We start from the raw sequence: 24,922 nt of genomic DNA, 5'->3' as shown, positions 1-24,922 counted from the left end.
AGCTTGGAAGTTGGAACCCTAATTGTGCAAGGGATGCATGCATTTATTACCATAGCCATTATTTTATGATTAAAAAAGCAAAAAAGGGGATGATTATTTATTAAAATTAATAAAAAAATTGGTCTTTTTTTATAAAATAATGAAATATAGATATATGAAAAAAAAAAGAATACTTATTTGGGTAATATGCCAAGAGGTGCCGCTTTTTTATTGATTGTCCGAGAAATGATCTTATTTTTATTTCTTGCCAAAAGAAGCCCATCGAACAAGACGATGGTATGGATTTGGACAACTTTAGGGGCCCCTTTAGATGATTTGGACAATTCGCATATATGCTTCTCGAAAAAACTTATAGTCATTGTCTCAACGAAAAGGGAGAATTCAATGCTCGCCTTGTATCTAGACATGTTTACTTGTTTTTTTTTTTTTATCCTTTTCTAGTTTGTTCTTCCTTCTAGATTGGTCTCTAAGTCTATCTAGAACTCTGTCTAGTTACCCTCGGGCATTTTTTAAAAAAAATTATTTTGGTCAAATGTTAATTTCATGATAGTCCTTGGTATATATATATATATATATATATATATATATATATATATATATATATATATATATATATATATATATATATATTTTGTGATAATTTAAGTATTTGAGTCTTGGGTCTAACTAATCTTGAAGGAAGTGGACAACTTTCTCCCTTTCTTTCATGGGATACAATAGTGCGAGCGACTCTTTACGCGACAGTCCAACAGTCCGAGTAGTGCAAACATTGCGGGTGTAATAATGCCCTGTATGAAAATCGAATCTTGGATGCATAAGTAATGTTGCCCTGCACCATGACTACTCTTACGACTTCTAGGTCTATTTAGAATCTTAATTAATTGCTCAATCATACATATTTATTCGCTCTTTATAGTCTTAGACGATTATGGTCTCTCACTAAACATCGAGTCATCTTAGACGCAAACGTTGTCCTCTAATTTAACTCTACATGTAACAATCTATAATGATGATTAAGCAGCAATTGTCTCACATCAATTTGAAATTACATCCTCTGGCTCGTTCAATCAGTGATTGTCCTAAACCCTAAATATAATACAATAATCGAAAGTCATTCTCATCCTATTGAAACAATGAGACCATTAACTCAATGGGGTCGGATTAGATTGACTATCGAGTACCTTTTTCCAATTGAACCAGACTAAATCTAGCTCAGCCAGCTCGACTCAATGATAATTAGACAGTTGGTAGTCTCCTTTATATTTGAAATCAGCAATAAACTAATAATAAATCGATTTTGTTTTTTTTTTATATATTTGTACATTGTTCTTTGATGTGTATGAGCAAATACATAATGTGTATGGTTAATATATTTTATTCTTAATTGTTACACATGGAAAATAAATAAATAAATTATTATTAATCTTTTTTTTTCAAAAAAATTAAATTAAACAAAATCCCTCCATGTAAACACGTCGATGCCACCAACATGTACCAGATCCAAGTTAAAATCCCCGATCATTATCATTGGCCGCTGTCGCCGTTGCTTCTGCACCTTTCCTTCTTGCTGGGGACTTAATTCGGCATATTGCTTAAAGTAGGATGTGATGAAACTAAAATGTCTTACCACACCAAGCTGAATCTGAAAGCAAATGATACAAGATAACACAGTACCAAAAGGATAAGCAAACATAACACTCAGTGCGGTTTTATTGTGCATCACACTGAAAATGGTGCCCTAGAGGGCAAACCAAGCTAGATCAAGTATTATTGATATACAACCTTCAGCCTGCGACTTTTCTAGTATAGTAGGTTGGAGCAAGAGGAACCTCCTTAGGCCGATCTAAAACACGAGCATGTCTGTGCCAGACTGCTTCCTTCGGCAACTGCTTCGCAGGACGGTAGTTCAGGTGCGGCAGCTTGACATTCTCCGAGTTCAGTTTTAAGTTAGCCAATTTGTCTACTAAATTTGAATTCCCTTTGGCACCGTCTCCATCAATAACGCCTGGCATAAAAAGGAAGGGTTTAAAGGAACACCATCAAATTGTTGTTAATGACTATATTGATCAAATGACTTAGTTTCATGCGATAAAAATAATTTGCCAAATGTATTCATTGTAGGAAAAAAGGTACCGTGGTTGTCTCTTAAACTTGACTGCTGTTTATATGTTTTAACACCTTTATAAGAGATCTTTTCCTGATGATTCATTTCTAATTTTCTTTGAACACCTGAAAATTTTAAATAAAATAAAATAAAATAAAATAGGTTGGAACTATGAATTTAGTAAAATCTAAGCAAATTAGAACAAGTACCGCAATAAAATACAGAAAAACAAGTAATCACCTGGCTTTGAAAAGTCATTTGTATTAGCTAATGAATAGTTTGTTGCCAGCCTTGTACTGGACAAACCTCCAACAGAGTGCTCTATAGCACTCTTTGAGACCAAAGCGCTTTTCATGACAGCTAAATTGTACGAAGATTACAAATTAATTGTGATACAAAGTAATAATAGAAGTACAAGAGGTTCACGGAGAGTAAACCTGATGAAGGTGTTTTCTGCAGTCCCTCTGATTTCAACGAAGGAGATGGGGGGATGTAAAAGCAAGGCTGTAAGTTGGCAAATAAGATGAGCATAGCAAATCATATCACTGGTCCAGTTTATAGTGGTCTAAATAATCAGATCGGACGAGACCACTATCCAACACAATACCTTGAAGAAAGAATGTTGAAGAACTTTCATTGGTGTGGGTCTCTTTCTTGCATCCCAATAACAAAGCGACTGCAAAACAAAAAGTGAAAAATAAAAAACCTAATGGAAAAAAATCAAAAGATCCTATATCTTGGGCCGACAATGATAAGATCCAAGATCCTATATCTTGGGCCCTCAATGATAAGACCAAACTAATCCATTGTGACTTACAGATATAAGGTCGACCGCATCCTTGCTGGCTGCAGGAATTAGGAAAGAAAGAGGGACACCAGCAAACTGGGGCAATGAAGAGAAGAAATGTCAAATCATTTTAATCTTCAGAAGCATAAACGAGAAATCAATGTTGCTGAAGTAGAAATTAAGGAGCTAAGGTAGCAACACAGGCAAATCTTTGCCAAGTCTAGAGATAAAAATTGCTAGATAAAATAAAATGCATACAGCATGTAGGAAAGTCAAGTTGCTCTCGCATGCACAACTCAACAATAGCAGATAAAAAATTAGTTCAGATAATTAAATCATCAAGAAAGGCACTGAAAAACTATCACAAAGCAATATACGACACCTGTGGAAGCTGATATTTCTTAGCCTCTGCAAGCTGTAATCCTTCAGGCCATGAATAACTATTGGGAGATCCAATAACACTGCAAATCTTGCATATCTGATCCGCCTCACTGAAATTATAATTCAAATAAGCTAAGCAGTATAAAAGGATTTGCGGCAATTAGCAAAAGAATTTCAGTCATGTATATATATGTATATATATAACCTCGCTGCACAAATTGATATGTTCAACAAAGACCATTAGCACTAGTACATATAATACAATTTAAGAATGTTATTTACCCTATTCTTTCAGAAAGAACATGTAACAATTTAATGAGTACCTCGAACCAGGAAATAGGGGATGAAGTGAGAAAAGTTCAGCCATGATAGCTCCCATTGCCCACATATCTGACATTTGAAGGAAAAAATAATCAAGTCTCATATTAGCAGCAAAGATGATTAAATTCATATGAATAATCCACTCACCAACTGCAGAATTATAAACAGAAGACTGAAGCAAAAGTTCTGGAGCTCGGTACCTGAGGCATGACAAATCCAATCAGTACAAGGGTCAAAACCCAACATGCAAAGTGTATGTGGGAAATATACTTACCAGCGTGTTGATACATATTCTGTGAATGGTGGCTTAGAATGGATTTCACGAGCAAGGCCAAAATCTGCTATCTTCACGAGGTCATTGGTCACCAGCAAGTTCTCTGAAAAGGGTATAATACATCATATCAGAAAACTTTGCCAAAACATTATGTACAAGTGATTGCACAAGCAAAAGGCCAACATTAGAAAAGAGGCAATTAATGGCATTATAAGAAGTGATAAATGTGAATAAAATGCATGCAAAAAAAGGCACGCATTTAACACTTGTTACAGCTCAATAATTATCCTAATCAATGAATTGCATGCATAACAATCTTCTTAAAGCCTAAGAAGTAAGAACCACAAGTTAAAAAGCAGCAGATATCTTTTAGCATAATTCAACTATACCACACCAAGCAAAAAATTACAAACAGATGATTGGGCAGGAAATTCAGCATGCCAGATTTAAACTATCTAAAGCTTTCTCACATATGAGCCAAGCAATTTCAGTCCTACGTAATTGTCAAAACATTAAGTGATAAAATCTGCCTCCAATCATACTAGATATAAGAACTTTTCAAAATTCTGCAAAGCAAAAATATAAGCTTTTTTCCACTTGGTTGAATGAGAACTTTTTTGAAGAGAAAGCAAGAAACAGGCCTTGATAATTCACTTGGTGTTCTAGCTGCCAAGACTCTATGCATCTTTTGGATGGAAGGAACCAAAGGACAAGGACAAAATCATTCATCAAAAACAAATATTTTACGAGATAAATGAATTTCTCTCCTAGGTCCTAAAATGAAATTGGAGTAGGATACTCAGAAAAGCAGGAAATAGACAATGTGAATAAAACACTCCATGAAAAGGGTTGAACTATCCTAGAAGGCAATTTAAGAGGCCAAATGCACATGAACAGGAATGATAATACATTTACAACAAAGGCTAGCAAATTAAGAAATAATAATTATGTTTCAAAAACTTGGCTTAAATGCCCTAAAACACTCCTACTGTATCCCTTTTTCCCTTTTCTTTATAAGAAAACTGTTTATCTTCAGAACAAATATTTGAGGGAGAGGGAGCAGTACCAGGCTTAAGGTCACGATGAAAATAACCATGTTGGTGCATGTAAGCCAGTGCATTGAAGATCTGAAAGCACCAATTCCGAATTTCACCTTCTGAAAAGGATCTACCCTTTTCATTCATAAGCTGATAGAGATTGCATTCCTGAATAGAGATTAAGTCAATTCAAACTCTAATAAAAAAAAACCCAGAAAGCATAAAAGGAGTAGTGAAGTGGCATACCATGTACTCAAAAACTAGGTATAACATATCATTCTCTCTAATAACCTCTTTGAGCTTGACAATGTTGGGATGGTTTAATCTTCGCAAAGACTGGAAAATTTGCATCTTGATGAGAATAATGAAGAGGGAAATGTGTTTTGCTTAAATGTAATATTCCAAACTACCTTCACTTCCTGGAGATTCAAGCACTCCTCCCATGAGTAATACTTTCGTTTCAGCTTCTTAATGGCAACCTGTAAATGCCAATGGTCAGAAAAAATCATTCTTCCTATGGTATTTGGATTATAAAATATCAATTACACAAAATTTTCACTATGTTATAAATATTAACAACACAGAGACACAGGTCAAAGAATAAACAAGATAATGTGGCGTAGCATTTGGATCTATAGTTATGATAACGACAGAAAACAGTCACAATTGCAGGAGAGTCAAATGCCCCCAGAAAGTAATATCCAGAATCCACCTGCTTAATAATACTGGAGTAGTAAAAGGTAATTCAAAGTAAATATAGAAGCCTATTCGTTCTTAGGAAACACACCACTTCACCACTTTGCTTGCTTATTGCTCGCCAAACATTTCCAAATGTGCCATCTCCAACTTCCTTGATTGCCTTGTACCTGCACGATAAGGAAATTCAACTAATACAAAGTATAATTCACTCATCATAACCATTGTAATTCAATGTTCACCTTTCCATCTTGACTGATTCTGTACTCCCTGTTGTCCTAGCAAAGATCAGGATGCCTATGATCAAGTTTTTTGACCAAAGGCATGTGCAAACAAAGTGGGAAGATGCAAAATCATTACAATGCCAAGACCCTAAGTTGAAATCTCAAGGCTGCAAGTTGGCCATACAATGTTGGAGAAAGAGAGTAGGTTGTAGGAACTGTATCAGCCAACGAACTGGAGAAGCGCACTAAAACTTCTGGCAGTTAATAATAAATTTATTGCTTGTTTATTGATTCCATTTTTGATAGAAGGCACTCCAATCATAAGGGAACTGAAAGAAAGAAACCAACCACTGAAGAGCTAGTGCAAGACACCTGAAACAAGTAGGCAAATGTTTGGAGATTAATCGTTTAGTTACTCTTAGTTCTGAAAGAGAAGAAACAAAATCACTTGACGCCTAAACCATACTAGTCATATTATTACATTCTAAAAGTAGAAGTAACAAAATCAAAGTTTATGTCTAAACCATACCAGCTGTTTTATTTTTGTGCAGCACGTTCATGAGATTCACATAGGCTCCAATCAAGACAAGTACTGGCTATATAAGCCAAAGGAAAATGTCAGTTTTATTGACGGCAAAAGTTAATTGCACACACAAAGGCAAGAATTCCAACCATACGGCAGCGACATAAAAAATAAGTCAACTTCACTGCATAGCTGCCTCTGCAGACTGTAGATTCCAAGATAACTTCTAGGTGCAGTTGACAAAAGAAATGACCATAAAATATCCATGAACAGAAAGTCGCCGATCAATAACTCCATCAAGAAACAAGGCTCGGAACTTAAAGTAACTCAACCAAGAGCACATTTCCGCCATGTATCAAATATAATTGTCTGACAAGAAGATGAGTAACCTGGCAAAGAGAAGGAAAGAAAATGTTACAAACATAAATATCAGAGATCTGGCTAAAAAAATCCTGTAAGGAGATACAGTAATGTCAATCGTTGAATGCACAAGTACACTTCCACAGATGTGTTTGTAATGTCAAATGCATTGACGCACCTTAAAAATAAGGTTTTAAATACCATTGTTTTAACAAAGTCTCTTCATAAAACTTATTAGTGAAGGGAGGGCCTACACTGCATCTAGTTATGGCCACATAAGATTATGCAATAGAGCTTGTCAAAATCCAAATCATAGCATTATGAAATTGTTTTTGACACAACCATTTTGGATTAGCTACAAATATTTCATCAAGAAGTGGCCTTCAGGCAAGGTTATATCATTAGCAATATTTACTTATCGAAGATGTCATATCTAAACAGGTTAATATTGTCTCAATAAATTTTATCTCATTTCAACATGCCCCAATTACTACTTTTTATCCAATAAATTTTGCCAAACAGAAACAAAAATGTGTGTATTTTTTAGGAAAACATCCAAAATCCCTTTTATGAATTGAGTCAAGATTGCTTAGGATAATTACTTTAGCTGTTTAGTGAGCAGACATAATATTTGTTTGCATACAACACTTTGGAACTAATTTTATATATTATTCAGTAAATTAAAAACTCACAAAGTCATACTTTCTATAATGATGTTCAACATTATTATCAGTGTAACTGTGTTACTTTTTACATATGGGCAGTAAATAAAATAGCATGTGCAACAATACTGGATATGCATTAAGTGGTGGCTCTACTGCAATTATCCATATGTACTTTCAAAACCTCGAGTGATAATGATTCAATAAGGGCATCCGCAATGCCATTAACACCTTCACGCGTTAATGCCAAAGTTTTATTTTTTTTATTTTTTATTTTATTTGCATGCATTAACGCGTTCAAAGAACTGAAGGCGTTAATGCTACCGTGCATCCACGTCGGCGTTAATGCCTCAGGTATTAACGCCATTGTGAATGCTCTAATAATTTATGTCATTTTGTTGTTTTGCCTTAATTTACAATGGAAAAAAAGCTAACTGTCAGGTTACCTTATAAAATTATGGCACGAAATCAGTGTTTCCTACAAGGGGAGGAAATAGAAACAGAAACAAGGAGGAAGAAATTTTTCTAAAGCCACCCTTTACCGATGTTTCCTCTGGCAAAATGAATACGAAAGGAAGAAAATGCCTGTGGAAATCTTTTTCCAGTCAAGATCAATACTTCTGCTCAATATGGATGGGAACTGCACTGTTCATGAGCATTGGAGTTCAAACCAACCCCAAAAAATCAAAATTTATTTCCAAAATATGTTTTATTTATACTTTTCAATGTTTTTAACAAATAAAATTTTGAAATTATGTTTCTCTCTTTGTTTCCCTTCATGGACTGGGTCAAAAAAGGAAAAATTCTCACTCTTTCCTTCCTCCAAGGAAAGGAAAACTGGAAAATATCTCCCTATGCTCTTCCTATGATTTTGTTTCTTTTCTTTTCTTTTCTTTCCAAGTCGTTTCCTTCCCTCTAACAAAGTCAAGCCTAAGGTTGAACTTAAGATTAAATTTAAGTCCTCCTTTAGACAAACAACTTTCTAGATTTACATCAGGGATATGAGAGCGAAGGCTCCAAAGCAACCAATGCTAAAAGAATCTAGCACATATTACTTCCTAGCAAACTTATGGAAAACCTAAATGCAATGATTGGCCATGAATTTGAAAACAGGAAATTAATAGGGCTATATTTTTGCAACCATAAACACGTGCATCCATAAGACCAGATGCCCACCCTTGACGGCACATGCGGTTCGATACCTTAGTCCGAGACACCGAGCCAAGGAAAAACAACAATCCCTCAGATCCACTAAATTCCTCTACAGATCAAAATCCTAACCTCACGCCTAACGAGATATCATATCAAACACCCAATCAAGCATAAGACCCCATAACCAGATCGCAATCCTAGGGTTTGAATCTACCATTAGCGGCGCAACGAATCAAATTGAGAAGATGCGAACATGATCTGAGATAAGAGGGGAAAAAAGAATGAAGACGAAGGATACCTAGCGGCCTTCAAGCCCCTTCGTCGCCTCGGGCCGCGATCGGAGACCGTAGAGAAGGAACGATGGAGCGAAGCGAATCGGAAGAATAAATAGAAGAGGGACAGGCGGAGGAACAAGCGGTCTAATTTATCCCCCACGCTCCGCATAAGTTGCTCCGCGGGATTTGTTCCGAGTTAAACGGTTCCTTGTTGTCCCTTTTGTTTATTTTTTACTTAAAAATAGAACAAACTTCCTTTATTTTTTAAATCGTTAAAAATCATCATCATCATCATTATTATTAATTAAAAGGCGAATAATTTTATTGAATCATTCACATTAAAATCATCCAAATTTTTTAATATAAATATAAGACATTCTAGTAAAAACTCACTTTATAATTTATTTATTCAAAATTAGATAAATAGCCAATTGCCCCCCTATTCATCTCTTTAATTCATGATTAATTCAAAATCCAAAAATTAGAGGTGGACTGACTAAATTGCAAGTTATAAAATATCTATATAATCTTTTTTTTTTTGTTTTTACTCCAAGATGGCCCTATCTTAAATCCCTCTTTGTTAAATGAAATTATTATCTTAATCAATGAACAATTCACTAGGGGAAAAAGGCAAAGGAAAAAAAATTTGAATATTGTTTGATCCTCGATAAAACTTTAACCTAACTTTCTATTTGACTTCCACTTGCATCCAATTAGTTCTTATACGTGATTGAGAGGAACCAAATGGTGGGAACAATGCCTTTTGGATGAGAAGAAAGCATCAACTTTTGACCTTTTAAAAGTTTGGCAAAATTTTTCAAATAAGCCCTCGAGGTTGACCCTGTGAAGACCCCGGAGCACGCGCATAAATTCTAAAATTTAAAAATTGAAGGACTGAGATGGGAATATCACTCAGACCCTTATTTTAAAATTTAATAATGAAACGTATGGATATGATTGCTATTTGGATTAATTAGTCATCCAAAGAACAGAATTAGGTCATCCGACCTAATTAATCGATCCGTGCTAATTAATTCATCGTGGTTGTCGTCGCTTGCACTTCAAATTAGTGCTAACATTATATAAAAAAAAGTATTAATAATAATGCTGATATGATTTTAAATTACCGAGTGAACAAAATAAGTCATATTAGATGGTATATTTCTATTTAAAGTTAATTTAGAATCAAATTTAAATGTTTTACTTAGACTTGCAGATGATTAGATGGAAAGGGAATGAAGACCAAGATTAGGTGGGCCGGATCTTCTGGTCTGTAATTTGCAGATCAGGAGATGGTCCACTGTTCGAGGACCATTGATTTGGATGGAGTCCACCTTTAAATTGGTAGGGTCCATCCAAATCAAGGGTCTACAATAATGGACCAAAGGATCTGTCCTCCCAAGCAAACCGGATCTTCTGGATCGTGTTTTCCTAGTCCGCCCCTAGACCACACAACTGGTATAAAATCTCCCTCACGTGTAAAACACTTGCACACACCAACGCGAAAAAGCCTTAACCTCTCTCTCGACCTCCAACATCAACGCGAAAAACCCTAGCCGCTCTCGACCTCCAGCGTTGCATCCCTCCTCCCTCCTGCTGCCTCCCTCCCGTGGCCTCCAACGACATCTTGCGGCCTCCTCCTCCAACGTCGTCTCCCTCCAGCGACATCCTGCACCCTCCCTCCAACATCGTCGCCCTCCAGCGACCTCCCTGCTACGTCGCCGACATCCAGGGGCCTCCAATGACTTCCCTGCTGCGTCGCTGACGCCCAGGGACCTCCAACGGCTTCCCTACTGCGTTGCCAACGTCCTTGGCGACCTCCCTCCAACGTCTTCCCGAACGCGACCTCCCTCCCGCGAGCTCTGCGACCTCCGACGACCTCCCTCCCTTTTACTGTGTTGAAGAAAGCGAGGACCTTTTCTGTAATTAGGTAATAGTGGTTCCTCCTGGTCGTGTTAGCAGATTTAATCCGTTTCCATTTCTCAGTTTCTTTTTTTTTGCGCTACAATTGCTACTTGATTTCCACAAGTTTAATTGTTGTAATTACTAGTGATTTTGAACTTTGCCCTGAACAAAAAACGTATGGTCTCTAAAAGCAAGGGTCTTCTAGATCATTGTTCGATGATTTCATGCATGACCAAACTCTCTAATTGTTTTATTTTTTAAAAAAAATTAGTATCAATGGATGATGATGTAATGAATTAGGGTGCTAATATTTTATAAGTCAAATAAATACCTATTTACTTTTGATGATTTCACAATGAATTTCATTGGCCAATTTAATGGTTTTTTTTATGAAGCTATCCAAATTATTAAAAAATAGTTATCGTAGTGCAGTTAGTACAAATGTATGGTGTCTTTTGTTCTTTGGTTTGGTGATTAAAATATATATGCAGTATTGAAATTTTAAGTGTTGTTGTGCATTTGTAGGTTTTTATAAAATTTGAAAGCTGGAGATTTTTGATGGGCTAAATTTCTCTTATATTATGAAAACTAATGGATGAAAAATTCTTTAGTATTAAACTGAAGTTCATGTTGATCTGTGAGATTTGTTGGCAAGTTTATTATGATATTTGTTGATCAAAACTCACCAATGTCAACCAACTGTCAATCACCAATTATATTGAATTTTGAGTCAATCCTGTCATTCCTAATTAGGAATCGGTTATTTTATTTTATCATTTTTTTGAATTTATCACAACTGTTATTCCTAATTGGAATCGATTATTTTATTTTATTTTATCATTTTTTAAATTTACCACGTGTGGAAAATTAATTTTCACTTAAACTTAAAAAAAAATCTTTCAAAATTCATTTCGTTCTCTATTCTCAATCTAATTCCGCATATATCAATTAAAAAGAATCTTATATTTGTTTATCAATCGCTAGCTTTATTTTTTTATTTAATAATAATAATAAAAATGGATGATGAAGGACAGCAATTCTAGGTCAATTAATTGTATCAGCATAATTTACAACATTTACGAAACATCTATGCCACACAAAGACTAGCAGATTTACAATGGGAGAGCATGTTGTCATTGAATAAAAAAAAAGAATGTGTAGCTCCAGGGTTGTATTCAACAGTAGCTGTTCTACTTCCAAACCATTTGCACCAAAACATCTACACTCTGTTTATAGGAAACCAAGTCACCTCTGAGGGGGTTGCTCTGATGTCTGGTTATTGCTGGAGACTAGATTCGAGGACGAAGGAAGAGAACCATTTTCCTGGGGAGGTGCTGATCCCCACTTTGGATCTGCATCGTTGGATGGTTCCAGAACGTAAATCGCACCGTCACTCATGCCTAGTGCAATCTGGTTGGATTCGGTCGGGTGAGCAGCAATCACCACAGGATGTGAAGAGCCGGCACTGGAAACCAGAAGTTGAAAGAACAAAAAAAAGTATTTCAGTTTGTTAATGATTCCAGAAAGGAGATAGTATTATTATGTGTCATCCTGTAAAACTCTCAGGTGTACCTCTGAATAGACGCTGGTAAATAAGCAGATGATGCAATCCGGCATCGAAGCCTCAAGCTGTCTGCTTCAAAGACTCCAATGGCACCATCTGAGAACCCAGCGTATACTGACAAACCGTCACAAGAGTAGATTGCATGTGAAATTGGCGCTGAGAGCATGTCTCTAGGACACCACTGTATCAAAACAGAGATCCTTACTTTAAACCAGCACATTTTGATAAGTGGTAATATAGAAAAGTATGCTCACGCTAGGAAGAATGCAAAGCATGAAAGAGAGAACTAAAAAGGGCAATTAAATCAACATTTAAAAACAAGGGCACAGGAAAAGTTTTATTCTTCTGCAAGATTGGTTTTACCATATTCAACAAATAAACGAACATAGTTAAGCTTCCACTTTGTAAAACATAATGAAAATGATACTGCAAAGGATAAAAATACTAGCATTAAGATTTCCAATGTATGACCTATGACAAGAAAGCTCGAATATCAACCTAGGCTAGCACATCCTCTAATTTGAACATTTAATCAATATCTAAATAAGATTCAGAACCAATTTTCTCACAACCAAGAAAGGTGTAATTTATGAGTCACCGGGATGACTTGGGCTAATCATAATCTGTAGGGTGTGCTCTTTTAACCTAAAGGGTATATATTTTTATAAAAATAATTAATGCAATTCTTCTAATAGCCATACGTGTCTCTTATTCACATAGTAGAGTACTCACCTTGGTAGATTGCAGAGTAAATATTAAACTTTAACTTCAAAGTAATGAACAGAGACTCACAGATATATTAATAGATTTGTTAAAACAATTTTATTAATGGGTAAAAGGGAAATTTGCATTACTATTTGCCTTTATGTTGATTTGATAAGAGAAATTAGGAATTGGAAATTCACATTTACCAATTGATAAAATCGTGACAATAATTTTATGTTACACTTCTAAACCATAAGAGTTCAACCTATTAATTTGATTCCTCTAATGTCACTTACACAAACTAAACATGCTGAGAATTTTTACTGAGGGCATTTGAGAGATTTTATGCCAATGTTAGAAAGAAATTTTCATCAAGTACTATACTTATGCATATCAACATAAGGAGTACAAAAGATTAGCCCTCCTCCCTATTTGTCCTAAGCAACTTTCCTAACACTCCTTTAAAAACCTTAATGTTCTCTTTAATTGTGAAAAAAAAAAATTGATATTCATGCTTGTATTATTGCCTTGTCAGTTGAATTGAATATTTGCCAACCTTATATAGAGGACCTAGTTCTATACGGAAGGGGCATTCAGGCCTTATTTTCTACAAGTGGTATGAGAGTTAAATTCCTTTAGTTTGTTTTCTTCATCAAGCAGCTAGATCTAACTTCATGATTCACTCTATTGCTCTCTTTATGGAACCCTCCTAGCACTCTTTCTTATGATCTCTCAATTGTTCTTGTTCAACCCCATGCCTCAAGACTTCCTGTTGTTTCATGTTCATTTGCATCAACCACAGCTGCCAACTCACACTGCTATTATACTCATACAAAGCTGCACCTACAAGTGCTAGAGATCGCCATGCTACCTAACAATTGATGCTTGACATCATATCAATCCTCCTAGAAGGCCAACCGTTTGCCTCATCTCCTGAACCAGTGTTGTTGCTTGGAACACCCAAATTCAATGGATTGTTTGACTCTAGAGCTCCTTGCGCATCAGTCATTCTCTATCCATCAACTTCCCTGATTCTGACTTCTCTGGAAAAAAGGAAGGCCTCTTCCTCCCTTTGATCATAACCCATCTCCTTGCCTAGTGTCCATATTTGTCAACAAAAGACCAAGCCCCGCTTGTTCACAAGGCATGCCCTATCACACAAACAAAAAACATGTGCTCTACCTGGCTTTTGTTGAACTTCTAAAGCCTCTCCACTAATTTTGGAAGTACAGAATATAAGACGCGTCAAAATTTGTGTGCAAAAAAAAAAGTGCATCCCATAACACATCTCATCTTGTCTCATTTTCCTATATGGTGTGGGAATGGGGTAGTTAAAAATCTACCCTACCCTAATCCGCTCCATTATCGTCCCTACAAAGAGGCCATAAAGACAAGGGTGGCCAAAAAACAAGAGATAAAGTCAAAACTCAATTCCACAAGGGAAAAAAAAGAAAAATGATATGCTTAAGGAAAGAATCTCAAGGAAATACTCAAGGATGGACACATAAAATGATGGGGCACACAAAAAGTGAAATGGTGGGAATTCATATGTCTATCATTGAGAATTTCCTTGAGATTTTTCCTTGTGTGTATCATTGCTCAAAAAAAAACACAATTCCCCACTCATTAGAAAGGGAAACAAAAGAAAGACATGAAAATCATGATAAACAAATTTGATGACAATTGATACTTACGACTTAAAAAAGTTACAACTTGTCAAGAGTTGAATTTTCTTTGGTGGAGCAGAATAATGCAAATTAGAATTTTGATTTTTTAAACTTTTATACTTCATAAAAACATATTTTGATAGATCTTTTATTTAGGAGAATATTATTAAGGCAATTTTTGTTTTGGTGAGTAGGAAAATTGTTTCAAATTTCATCTATGTCCTTTTAGCTACAGAAGAATTTCTTTCAAATAATATTTTGATTTATTTTAAATTTTATTTTGGTCAGTATATTTAAAAGGGATCCATTTTCCATGTTTATCTTTTATTTGAGATTATTGTTCCCCTTTGTGTATCAAGCATCAATTATCGAATTGGGGGAAATCCAAGAACCCAATCATAGTGAAGAAAAACCCTTATTAAGAAATCTTCCAACATAAACAAAGAAGAGCAGAAGAGCATGTTAAGATCAGAACTTACTGAGCGCGAACACTCAAGCTTCCTGTCGTAGATTGCTAGTTGACTTTCATGGACAACCAAGAGATGTGCCTGATCATTATGAAACTGAACTTTGGTGTCCCCGACTAAAGGGGTTGCACGGGAAGCTGACACCTGGATAGATCTGGATTTTTTCTTCTCCCACGCATCAATACTCCACATGCATAGCTGCAATTTGATTCACCAAAACTGACCCTTCAGAGGAGTTAAAAATAAATACTTATGATACATTAGCACTCAAGTACAGGGCTTAAAAGCAAGAATCTCATGTTGTAAACAATTGGAAGTCAAAATTGTATCAGCTCCATGCAATAATCTGATAATGATATCAACATAGTATAACTAGACCTACGTACCTGGGCATCAGCACCAGAAGATACAAGGACATTCAACGACTGTGAAAATGCAAGGCCTGTAATCCGTTTCTGGTGACCCTTGAGCTTGGTTTTCACCTGAAAATGCCATGGTCAATGACAATTTCATTAGACATAAGCATAATAAAGAATTTTTCATTTTTAACTTTTTGAAGAAGAGAAGAGGTTTTGCTTTAGCTTTCAAAAGAAAGAAACAAGATCATTTGTCTTCTCATGGAGAATAGCAAGTATGACTTCTAACCTCGTCAACTCGAACATTGTATATTAAAATACTGGAATCATCCATTCCAATAGCAATAAAATTGTTGTCTTGAGGATGGAATGCCAGAAAGGTAGCAGCAGGCGGAGGAGGCATAAAAGTTGTCATTACCTGTGAAATTTCATACAACATATAAAAACAATATGGTTTTCAACTCAAACAAGCCAAAATCTATTTATCATGAGAATGGAAGATTGTGAACCTTGAAAGTCATCATGTTAAACAAGGAAACTTTGCCACCAGATGCAGACATTACATAAGAATCATTCTTTGACAAAGCAATACATGCAGTCACTTCTTCAGGATTGGCATCGGTTGTTTCATTAGTCATAAGAGCACCATTTGTTGGTTGCCACAACTGAGGGGTAGTAGATGCATTTGACTGAAGAAACAACAAAGGAATACATCAGAAAATGTTTGCATCCAGTAAGAAACTACAAATAAAACTTCTGTTACCTTAACAGATGGATTCCGCTCATTACGTGGCCATTTCCACAACTTATGAATAGCATTGGAGCCAAGAGCTAGTATAGATAGCCCAGAGTTTGTATACAACAGACGCACCACCTGTAGAAAAGAAAATTATGTTCCCTGAATCAACCAAATACTTATAGTTTGTATATACAACAGGCGCAACACCAGTAAAAAAAGAAAATTATGTTCCCTCAATCAACCAAATAGTTATAGGAGAAAAGGCGAAGGCCTCCTATTTGAGATTATGAAAGAATGAAAATAAAAGAAATGTACAATGAATTCACAAGCACAGCCATCATTGTAACAGTAAGCAAATAATTAGCATTAACTGTAGCTGACTACCTTTTTATTAGTGTTTTAACACATCTATGACCTAGATATATGTACATTGATTTCTTCCCAATAGTGTGAATGTTGGTTGGCATGTAAAAATTATCTATTTCTGTTACTCTTATCATTTTATTTAAAAAAAATTGTGGTCAAGGAATGCTTCCTTTATGTAGGTTCAGAGACATGTGTGCTCCATTAAAATTGGCGCATTAGTTAGGCAATCATGATAAACTATAGTCAAGGAGCCAATGGTCAAAATCTTGAGGAAAAGATCTATGCTTGTTGCAGCATAGTTAGGTTCCAAGTTACCCCAGTAAAAGTATCAACGGAATCACCATAATGAAATAAATTTCTTAACTGAACAAGCTTTCAAGTTTCCATTGATTGCATATAGTTGTCTTCAAGTATCATGTCTACATTATCTTATTGCTTGTGGATTATAACCCTTGGTACAGTTCAGAAATAGAAATCCAACTTGATCTCTTTTTGTAAATGTGTGCTATAGATATTATTAAAAGACAGAAAGAATATGCTGCAATAAATGTTTTATGATTCCATACCCCAAAACTGTTTATGCGAGCAAAACGCCTGCAAGTTGCAATTGCAAGAAAATGTTAACCCTTTGTGACTATATCTAATTTAGTATTTGCACGCCCAACATGAGACATAGACGCAATCTCTTACACATGAGAAATTACCAATCAGAGTGCTGTCAGTTGACCTACTTGGTCTGACAAATCCATACCAGTTGTATATACCAAGGAGGGTTGTAAAAAAAATGAAGAACGAAATAGATGAATAGTTATTTTTCAAAATGAGTAAGAATAACTATTCCTTATGATTAGGGAGATCACAATTCCAAAGGAATTAGTATTCAGAATTTATTTTTATAAGTAAAAATGGGAATTTATATAGAATATAATAATTATTCTTGTGAACCAAAACACAACAATGATCATTAGAGCACCACCCTACAAATTGGTTGAAATAAAGTTCTCAGGCAGAAAGATCAACAAACCTTGCTTGCTGTCAATGTATCTGGCAATAGCAAAGCTTTAAGGTGTGCAGAGTCAACAATGTCAACCAACTTCCAGCCTTTGCTCTTTTCAGTATCCTCCAGAATTCTTGGCTTAACATCAACATTTCTGTTGCTATCCACAACCGCCTGCACAACTCATTTAACATCATATTTCCTAAACTACCCATTTATGCTAAAGTCAATATTGGCTTACCAAACTACCCATTGATACAGCAGGTAAGAGTCGATCAGGTCGCTCAGTTGGAGGTATGATGGCACTAGAAATGTTTGAGACAACCCCTAATGCATTCATAAGCGGTGGCTGCATAATGTTGAGATCCATTAAAAATACCAACATAAATGCCAAAAATATAACAAACAAAATAAACCGTAAATTAACTCCAATCAGAGTTTAGATTATCATGTAGCATCTATGAAATAGTGAAAACTCGAAGACCAAAGTGAACCATTTTAAGATTCAAAATAGCTATATGCTTATGCTTACTAAAGCTAGATGACCAAATTGTCATAATAATTCAGATAATTTAAATTATGTTAAATTTTATACAGACTCTGTTAGCAACAAAGAATAGAATTGGCAATTAGGCCTACTATTACTGCATCAGGCAGCAAATGAACATTAAAGAATATAAAATTACAGTTCCAAATAAACCAAATGGAATACAAGTTCCCATAGAATTATTATTACTCTTTATCTTTGAAACAAAAAAAATGTTCTGGCCTTCACTCCATATTATTTGAATTTTAGAGTGAATGTGTGAAAAGTTACCTTCACATTAGTGCTTATCTGTTGAGAACCTCGAGACCCTTCAAATCCCCTACTCTCGAGCATCCTTACCAACCTTTGGCCATCAGCATTTGCTAAGATCTTGATTCCATTATCAGTTGTTGTCACGGCAAGCAATGAACCATCACGGTTGAATCTTAGGCGTGGACTTGCCTGTGGCGCAAGAGAAAGAAAAGTTACTTTAAACTGAGAGTTTTGGAAATGACAGATTAGTAGTAGCCAAGCCAAGAAAAAAACTACTAACAGGCAATCCACCATCTGCGTCCGTGGTTGTTAGTATGGTACTGTTATCCATATCCCAAAACTTTATCATGAATTCATTTCCAGCTGCCAAGAAACGGTTCCTAGTTGTGTCAAACTGAACAACTCCTGATGAGTGTTTTCTAAAGCCAGAGTATGTCCTTTTAATAGTTCCCTCAGTTTCATTCCACTCTACAAGATGAGAATCACCATCTTTACTAGTTCCACAAGAGAAAAGCCTGCAGCATGTTGAAAGATTTAACTTAAAAAGAATTAGAAGTGAATTGAGTTTGATAATATTCCCGCAAAAGGTACTAGAATATTCAAAATGTAACATGTAGATGAATGGCATGATGTACCAACTGTTTTTGAAGTGTATGGTGCAGGCTAGCAATTAGCTAGTGACAATGATACATTGAGTAAATGGAATTCACCTAGTCCCATCTGAACTGTAAGACATTGCCGTGCACCATTTTCCTGGAGCATCATAGTCCACTCTTGATCCCAAACAATCATACAACCATGCTTTTATTTTCCCATCAATAGCGGTTGAGAAGATAAACTGAATAAACAGGAAACATGGATCAGTACAATAACAATCAAGTCTTATCCCACTAGGTGGATAAACTAAGGAAACATGAATTGACAGTTAAAGTCAATTTTTTCTAATTAAGAACGTTATAAATTGAGAAAATAAAATGAAGTGTCCATAAGAAATAAACCTGAATAGACTCCTTATGGTGAGGGCATACAGAGTACACAGGAGCTTCATGACCCTCGAAAGTGTGCTGCTTGTGCCCATTTGCAGCATCCCACACCTGTCATTATACCATGAAAGAATAAAAGTAAAATAAGGGTTTTTTTTATAATGTGTTTAAATAAGTCAAAAGAACATCCTCTAAGACTCACTTTAATAATCTTGTCATCACCACAAGTGATTATAGATAGACTCTTATTTGGATGGGAGAAGGCGATGTCATTAACTCCACCTACATGGGCATCAATCTAGAGACAGGCAAAGAGTCAGGTGCTAGTACCATCATATGATAAAGGAAATTTTTAGTTAATTTACCTCCAATTGCTGCCTAAACTCTCCGTTTAAACTAAAAACGTAAGTCTGAACAATATGTTTTGAGAATGCAACACCTGCAGGAATCATAAATTACAAAATAAATATATTAAGAAAAATGTTACAACATACATATCAGGAAACATGGAAGAGAAATTTGACTAAAAAGAAATTAAACATAATATCTATACCGAGAATAGAACCGTCTGGGCTCCATAAGCATCGATTAACCGATACAGTAACATCTTTCATGAAAGCTGCCTATAGGTAGATCAAACAAAGTATACTTAGAAATTGCACTGTATTGAGTTTGTTGCAAATAGAGATGACAGAGAGAGCTGAAGTATGATCGGACCACCTGCAATGGCAAAGAACAAGAGCTGATATCCCAAACCTTGAAGGTCTTGTGTGCCAACCGTTCTTTGGATCCAACTTCCCATATAGCAATATCACCAACATTTGTTCCAACTACACAGCAAAAATAAATGAGAGATAACATAATCATGTTGCATATCAAAAAAAGTGTTACAAACAACTTGTACGTGCACCATTAAGCAAGGGTGCAAGCTACCCACCTAGAAGAATTGTATGTTGGATTGGATGGAAATCCAGGCTTTGGACATTAGTACCCTGATTAATAGACCGTACCAAAGTCTTTGGAATATCATCTTGAGAGTAAATGTTGGGTGGATGACTTGCACTAGGAAATTGCATCTAAAATGGAAAACATTGATTGTCATGTATGGCAAATTATGTGTTATCTTCATAATTGAAACAAGTTGGAATAAGATAACTGTTACAAATCTTTACTGCATACTTTTGATACCTCATCTGATTGGCCAGTTCGTAGTCTCTTTGCCAAATGTTCAGAATCAGCAGTTTGGTAATCCACAGCTGGAGCACTGCCTGGCATCCTTGGGTGCTTCAAGAATGCAGCTGGAGGTAAAACTCATAGCTCAAATATAAGACAAGTAATATCTTTTAATAAATAGTCAGTATTGATATCTAAGAAGCACCTGTGCTTAGAGGCTGAATCAGACCCGGAGGGCCTTGTGCCACGGCAGCATGTGATAATGACGGGTTAGGATTTGTCATCCATCCTGCAATGGCACTTGCAGGTGGAGAAATAACTGGCTGGAACGGCTGATTCAGAAGACGAGTCTATATTAGTTAAAAAGTCAAAACAAGTTACTAGTCCAAAAATCTAACTCCACTTACACTATGAGCAGAAAGTTGAGGAAATGCTCCAGATTTAGCAATAGACCCCACAAGTGGGCCATTTGCTGGTGGTCCACGTGCTCCATTAGCAGGAATAGAACAAGAGTGATCAGTAAAAAGTGTTTTGATATCAGGGTTAGGGCGTGGATTCTTGCAAAGTTGATGTTGCCAATTTAAGCTAGAAGAAAGATTTAACAAAAAATGAGTTTATGAAACTACAAGCATAGTAATGTACAACACAAAATTGATTACAACAAAAAATCCGAAGAAAGTAAAATACCTTTGGTTTATTAAAGTTCGCAACCGTGAAGTTTTAAAAGGAGGAAATGCTAACTTATCATGAAAAATAGGATTAGCTTCAATAAGCTTCTTAAGTTCCATAAGCATTATATTTCGTGCTGATTTTGTGTCCCCATACTTGGAAAGTTGCTCGTTTTGCCTGCATTATTGGAAATAAGGATGAAATATTGTGATCCTGATTTATCGAATTTATGATGACAGAAGCACCTCCATAATTCAAAATTCTACAAATTCAAACAAAGACCTGAAATTCTCCAAGGTAAGAAGTTGAGTGATCTCCTTGTACAGATCCTCATTGAAAGAAGCAAACACCTTAAGATCCTTCACAAGTAGCTCCACAGCCCTAGCTCTGTCTTGGCTGGGAGAGGAGATTGAAATCAGTTAATGTATTTACCATAAGCAAGACATGCTAAAATTGATATAAACCCTCAAAAATATTTTTAGCAAAGAAAAAATAAACCGAAAAGAAAAAGACTGACCTGTCGAGTGCTTCCAGATATTTTTGTTTCCTAATCTCAAAGAATATTTTCATAGAGTAACGATTGTCTTCAACCTTAGTGAAGCCACTAAGGTACTTCTCAACCTCATCCCATTCCCCTTCCTGAATTAGATCCTCGAAGTGTTTCATATTAAAGTAATAACCGGACTCTTGTTCCAACCTATGATTTAGCAATTTCTTTAAAAAAACAACTCAGTAAAAACAGAGAGTTTTAGACTTAAAAGAAAACATTAGCATACTTATGAACCGCGTCCTTGAACTTTTCCTCGTCCAGGAATTGCAGTATCAGGAAAACAAGTTCTCTGCTCAAATATGACATTGTTCCCTCTCCGAGCTCCTAAATCACAAATGCTCCAGGATAAAGATCGAGCACCAATAGCAAAAGGACAAGGCACACACACACACAAAAACTATCTCAATATCCAACACCCGACATTTGAATCAAACACAAACAAGATGAACCAAAAAAAAACAAAATTCCTCCACAACTAACAACCAAAAAAAAGTCGCTGAGTTCACAAAATAGGAAACAAAATCTCACAACGAATCCTCTACATCCAGTTGCAAAATCACAAGCATAAACCACCGGGTCCCTCAAAAAAGCCCCAATAATCCCCCTTGTTCCGCACTACCTAACCCGAAACCCACCTCCCAAAAGCAGCACGAGGAGAGAAAACCCTACCGACCGCCACCAGAAAGACGAAAGCTATCGCGTCAGCGACTCCGTCCGACCCTAGACCGCGAAGAAGCTACCGCAGCCACTCGATCCGCCGACCGATCCTGGGCAGAAACCAACGCGTTCGAAATTTACCGGGAGCGCAGCAGATTCGAGCCCAGGAGATCCACGCGTCCCCTGAAATTTCTAGGGTTCCAGCGGCGCTCGTGCGCCTCCCCCCTCTCTCGTTTTGGTTCCTTCTCCACCACTCTAGCCGCCGAGTTCTACTTCTCTTTCTTACCCGTTCCCTTTCTGCCTTTTTAACATCCGCGACTGACTCCGACTCCTCTCCCTCTCCTTCCTCCCTTTTATACCTGCAAAACCCTGGAAGTAAAGTGCCCCACGCTTTCCCAAATTAGCCCTCCCCTGCCCGTAACGACCACTCCTCGATCGGGCTCGAGGGGCATTTTTCGGGAAAAAAAGGGAACCGCTCGTCACGTTGGCAGGGGCTTTCTGGGAAAGCGGATTGGCGTCGGTTTTGAGGCGCGAGAAAAGGATGAAATCGTCATTCGACACGAGGGCAGCGGTACCTCCAGATCTCTCCATTCCAGGTCGACTTCCGGGCCTAAATTCGTCATTTCGTACACACGCTTCCAGATCCCGCCACGTCTCCCATCCTCGTACTCCGTTTATTCAAAAAACCTGCTCTCAATTTGCGGAAGCTGATAAACCACGCTCGCTCATCTGCAACACGCACGCCTCGTCAGCCGGACAAAGGCCGTCAGTGTCGGAAAAAGGAGTGAGAATATCATAATAAGTAGGCTGACATATTTCCATAAGACCAACTACTTATCATCCGCACTATAATTACTCACCTTATCTTATCTTTCATATTTAATTAGTCATCGATGTCAGTGGGGAATGGTGAGGGCCCACCACCAACTATCACGTGTCTGCGTGCTCGACCTTTATGATGCTATTACATGAATTAAGCGCCAATGTCTTCGAACCGCTCACCCAACTCGTGATTGGCCGCAAGATGGAACAAACAGAGGGGCCCACACTGGTGCACGTTAATAGAGCTAAAATTAATTATGAAGGCAACTGTTAAATTATATATACACACATACCTTACCCTCAAGTTCCGTACACCCGGATGCTAATTCAGATACCATAATTCGCTCTTGAAAGTCCGGATATCCGGACCTATAAAGGTTATCTAGGAAAGTACAAAATAAAAAAACTTTATATATGATTTACATCGAGATATTAAGATTGACTCATTGGTGTATTAACAGGAAAACTCATCTCCACCAGAGAATAGTCGTGAATTTGAGATGCCCTTGTTTTTTCCCTTCACAAGCCTTTTATATCTGGTGGATCTTTTCCTTACTTTTCTTTAATAACATTAATGAGTTTTTCGTTTTGTCTTCCACCTTGATGAGGCTATAATAAAGGCATAATCAATCAAACAACATTAAATAAGGAAGAATGCCCCTTTGTTTCCTCTAACGATTCCTCTTTCCCATACATTCGTAGACCAATTATAGACATTAATGTAAACGTCGTCAGATTATCAAGACATAAATTAACAATATCATAAAGTACTGTTCTTCCGAGTAAAAAAAAAAGCCTAAGCACACTGATCATGTCTGAGATCTGCGGAGATGAGCGCTGATTCTAATGGGTAACGATGGCTTCCGATGAAGATGAACTTCGATGATCCGAAGAAACTTCTCCCCACTCCTACGCACAGTGAGACGAGCCAACAAAGCGTTAGCGACCTAAAATCGGGGTGGAGATCCTTGACTAGGCCCTCCAATGCTCAAGTCAGTCCCTCTCACAGATGGAAGAAGAAGAAGAAGAAGAAGCACAGTAACTAAAGTGAAAACAGAGTTTTGATACCAAAACTTGCGTACCTCTCCAACGGAGAATATCCCTCTTTTTATACCACCCCACGTGACCTTCGTAGTCGTAAGGTGGTCGCCGGTTCGTTAGAGTTTGTTAGGATATGACATCATGTTCGATGTTTCGTGCAATAATCCTTTAAGGAATCTTTTCTATACCCCAGATGTACCCGTTTTGTCGTTTATGACTTGTATTAATAATGGAGACACGTCATCATATTTGAAGAAGCTTCTAGAAGATATTTCCCGCCAAATATTCTAACGAGTATGTCTCGGCCGGTTGTTTAAACTGGTCATATGTACTGCTAAGAATACTTCATGATGAATATATCTCGGCTAGTCGTTCAAACTGGTCATATATGCTGTTAAGAATGCTTCCTGTTTAAGTAGATCTCAGTTGTTTGTTCAAGCTGACCGTATATGCTGCTAAGAATACTTCCTACTGAATATATTGTTAGCTAGAGCCCTAGAGTCAATCATTTGATGATTGTATTTTGGACTTGTTGTATCTTATTCTATATAAATAAAGGCATTTTGTTTTTGGCTATTATACTTACTTGTATTGGTGCCAAATAAACTAAGTATAATAACGTCCTTGAGTAGACGGTTCTCACCTATATCAATCGGTTAGTTGAAC

General features: G+C 36.6%; 2 protein-coding genes across 4 annotated transcripts; both read right to left on the bottom strand.

Moving 5' to 3' along the window:
- Positions 1-1,637: 1,637 nt before the first annotated feature.
- Positions 1,638-8,921, bottom strand: LOC122014969 (cyclin-dependent kinase F-4-like). Of its 2 annotated transcripts, XM_042571541.1 has the most exons (18): positions 8,820-8,921; positions 6,497-6,736; positions 6,354-6,420; positions 5,843-6,196; positions 5,692-5,770; positions 5,315-5,383; positions 5,151-5,240; positions 4,934-5,072; positions 3,868-3,970; positions 3,741-3,793; positions 3,596-3,662; positions 3,274-3,382; positions 2,922-2,987; positions 2,712-2,780; positions 2,542-2,608; positions 2,345-2,464; positions 2,134-2,229; positions 1,638-2,005 (listed from the first exon to the last, which is right to left on the bottom strand). In XM_042571541.1, the coding sequence occupies exons 4-18, from the start codon at positions 5,848-5,850 to the stop codon at positions 1,785-1,787; spliced, it is 1,356 nt and encodes a 451-aa protein (XP_042427475.1). In that variant the 5' UTR covers positions 5,851-6,196; positions 6,354-6,420; positions 6,497-6,736; positions 8,820-8,921; the 3' UTR covers positions 1,638-1,784. The 2 variants fall into 2 exon arrangements, with proteins under 2 accessions (XP_042427475.1, XP_042427474.1); XM_042571540.1 differs by having other exon boundaries at positions 6,354-6,736.
- A 2,808-nt stretch (positions 8,922-11,729) lies between these two features.
- LOC122013907 (protein TOPLESS-RELATED PROTEIN 2-like) lies at positions 11,730-22,754 on the bottom strand. Of its 2 annotated transcripts, none has more exons than XM_042570120.1 (26): positions 22,406-22,754; positions 21,963-22,060; positions 21,704-21,883; positions 21,469-21,582; positions 21,205-21,363; positions 20,925-21,102; positions 20,723-20,849; positions 20,524-20,642; positions 20,282-20,420; positions 20,065-20,174; positions 19,898-19,967; positions 19,710-19,783; positions 19,547-19,642; positions 19,360-19,455; positions 19,072-19,199; positions 18,642-18,876; positions 18,380-18,550; positions 17,804-17,911; positions 17,590-17,736; positions 16,224-16,334; positions 15,970-16,149; positions 15,750-15,878; positions 15,491-15,586; positions 15,117-15,302; positions 12,274-12,446; positions 11,730-12,166 (listed from the first exon to the last, which is right to left on the bottom strand). In XM_042570120.1, exons 2-26 carry the CDS (start codon positions 22,040-22,042, stop codon positions 11,947-11,949), a joined length of 3,426 nt encoding a protein of 1,141 aa, XP_042426054.1. In that variant the 5' UTR covers positions 22,043-22,060; positions 22,406-22,754; the 3' UTR covers positions 11,730-11,946. The 2 variants fall into 2 exon arrangements, with proteins under 2 accessions (XP_042426054.1, XP_042426055.1); XM_042570121.1 differs by having other exon boundaries at positions 20,533-20,642.
- Positions 22,755-24,922: the final 2,168 nt, after the last annotated feature.

Source organism: Zingiber officinale, chromosome 8B (genome assembly GCF_018446385.1).
Source record: "Zingiber officinale cultivar Zhangliang chromosome 8B, Zo_v1.1, whole genome shotgun sequence".
NCBI lineage: Eukaryota > Viridiplantae > Streptophyta > Magnoliopsida > Zingiberales > Zingiberaceae > Zingiber > Zingiber officinale.
Note: the sequence above shows the minus strand (reverse complement) of the source record. Positions and strands in the feature narration are given on the sequence as shown.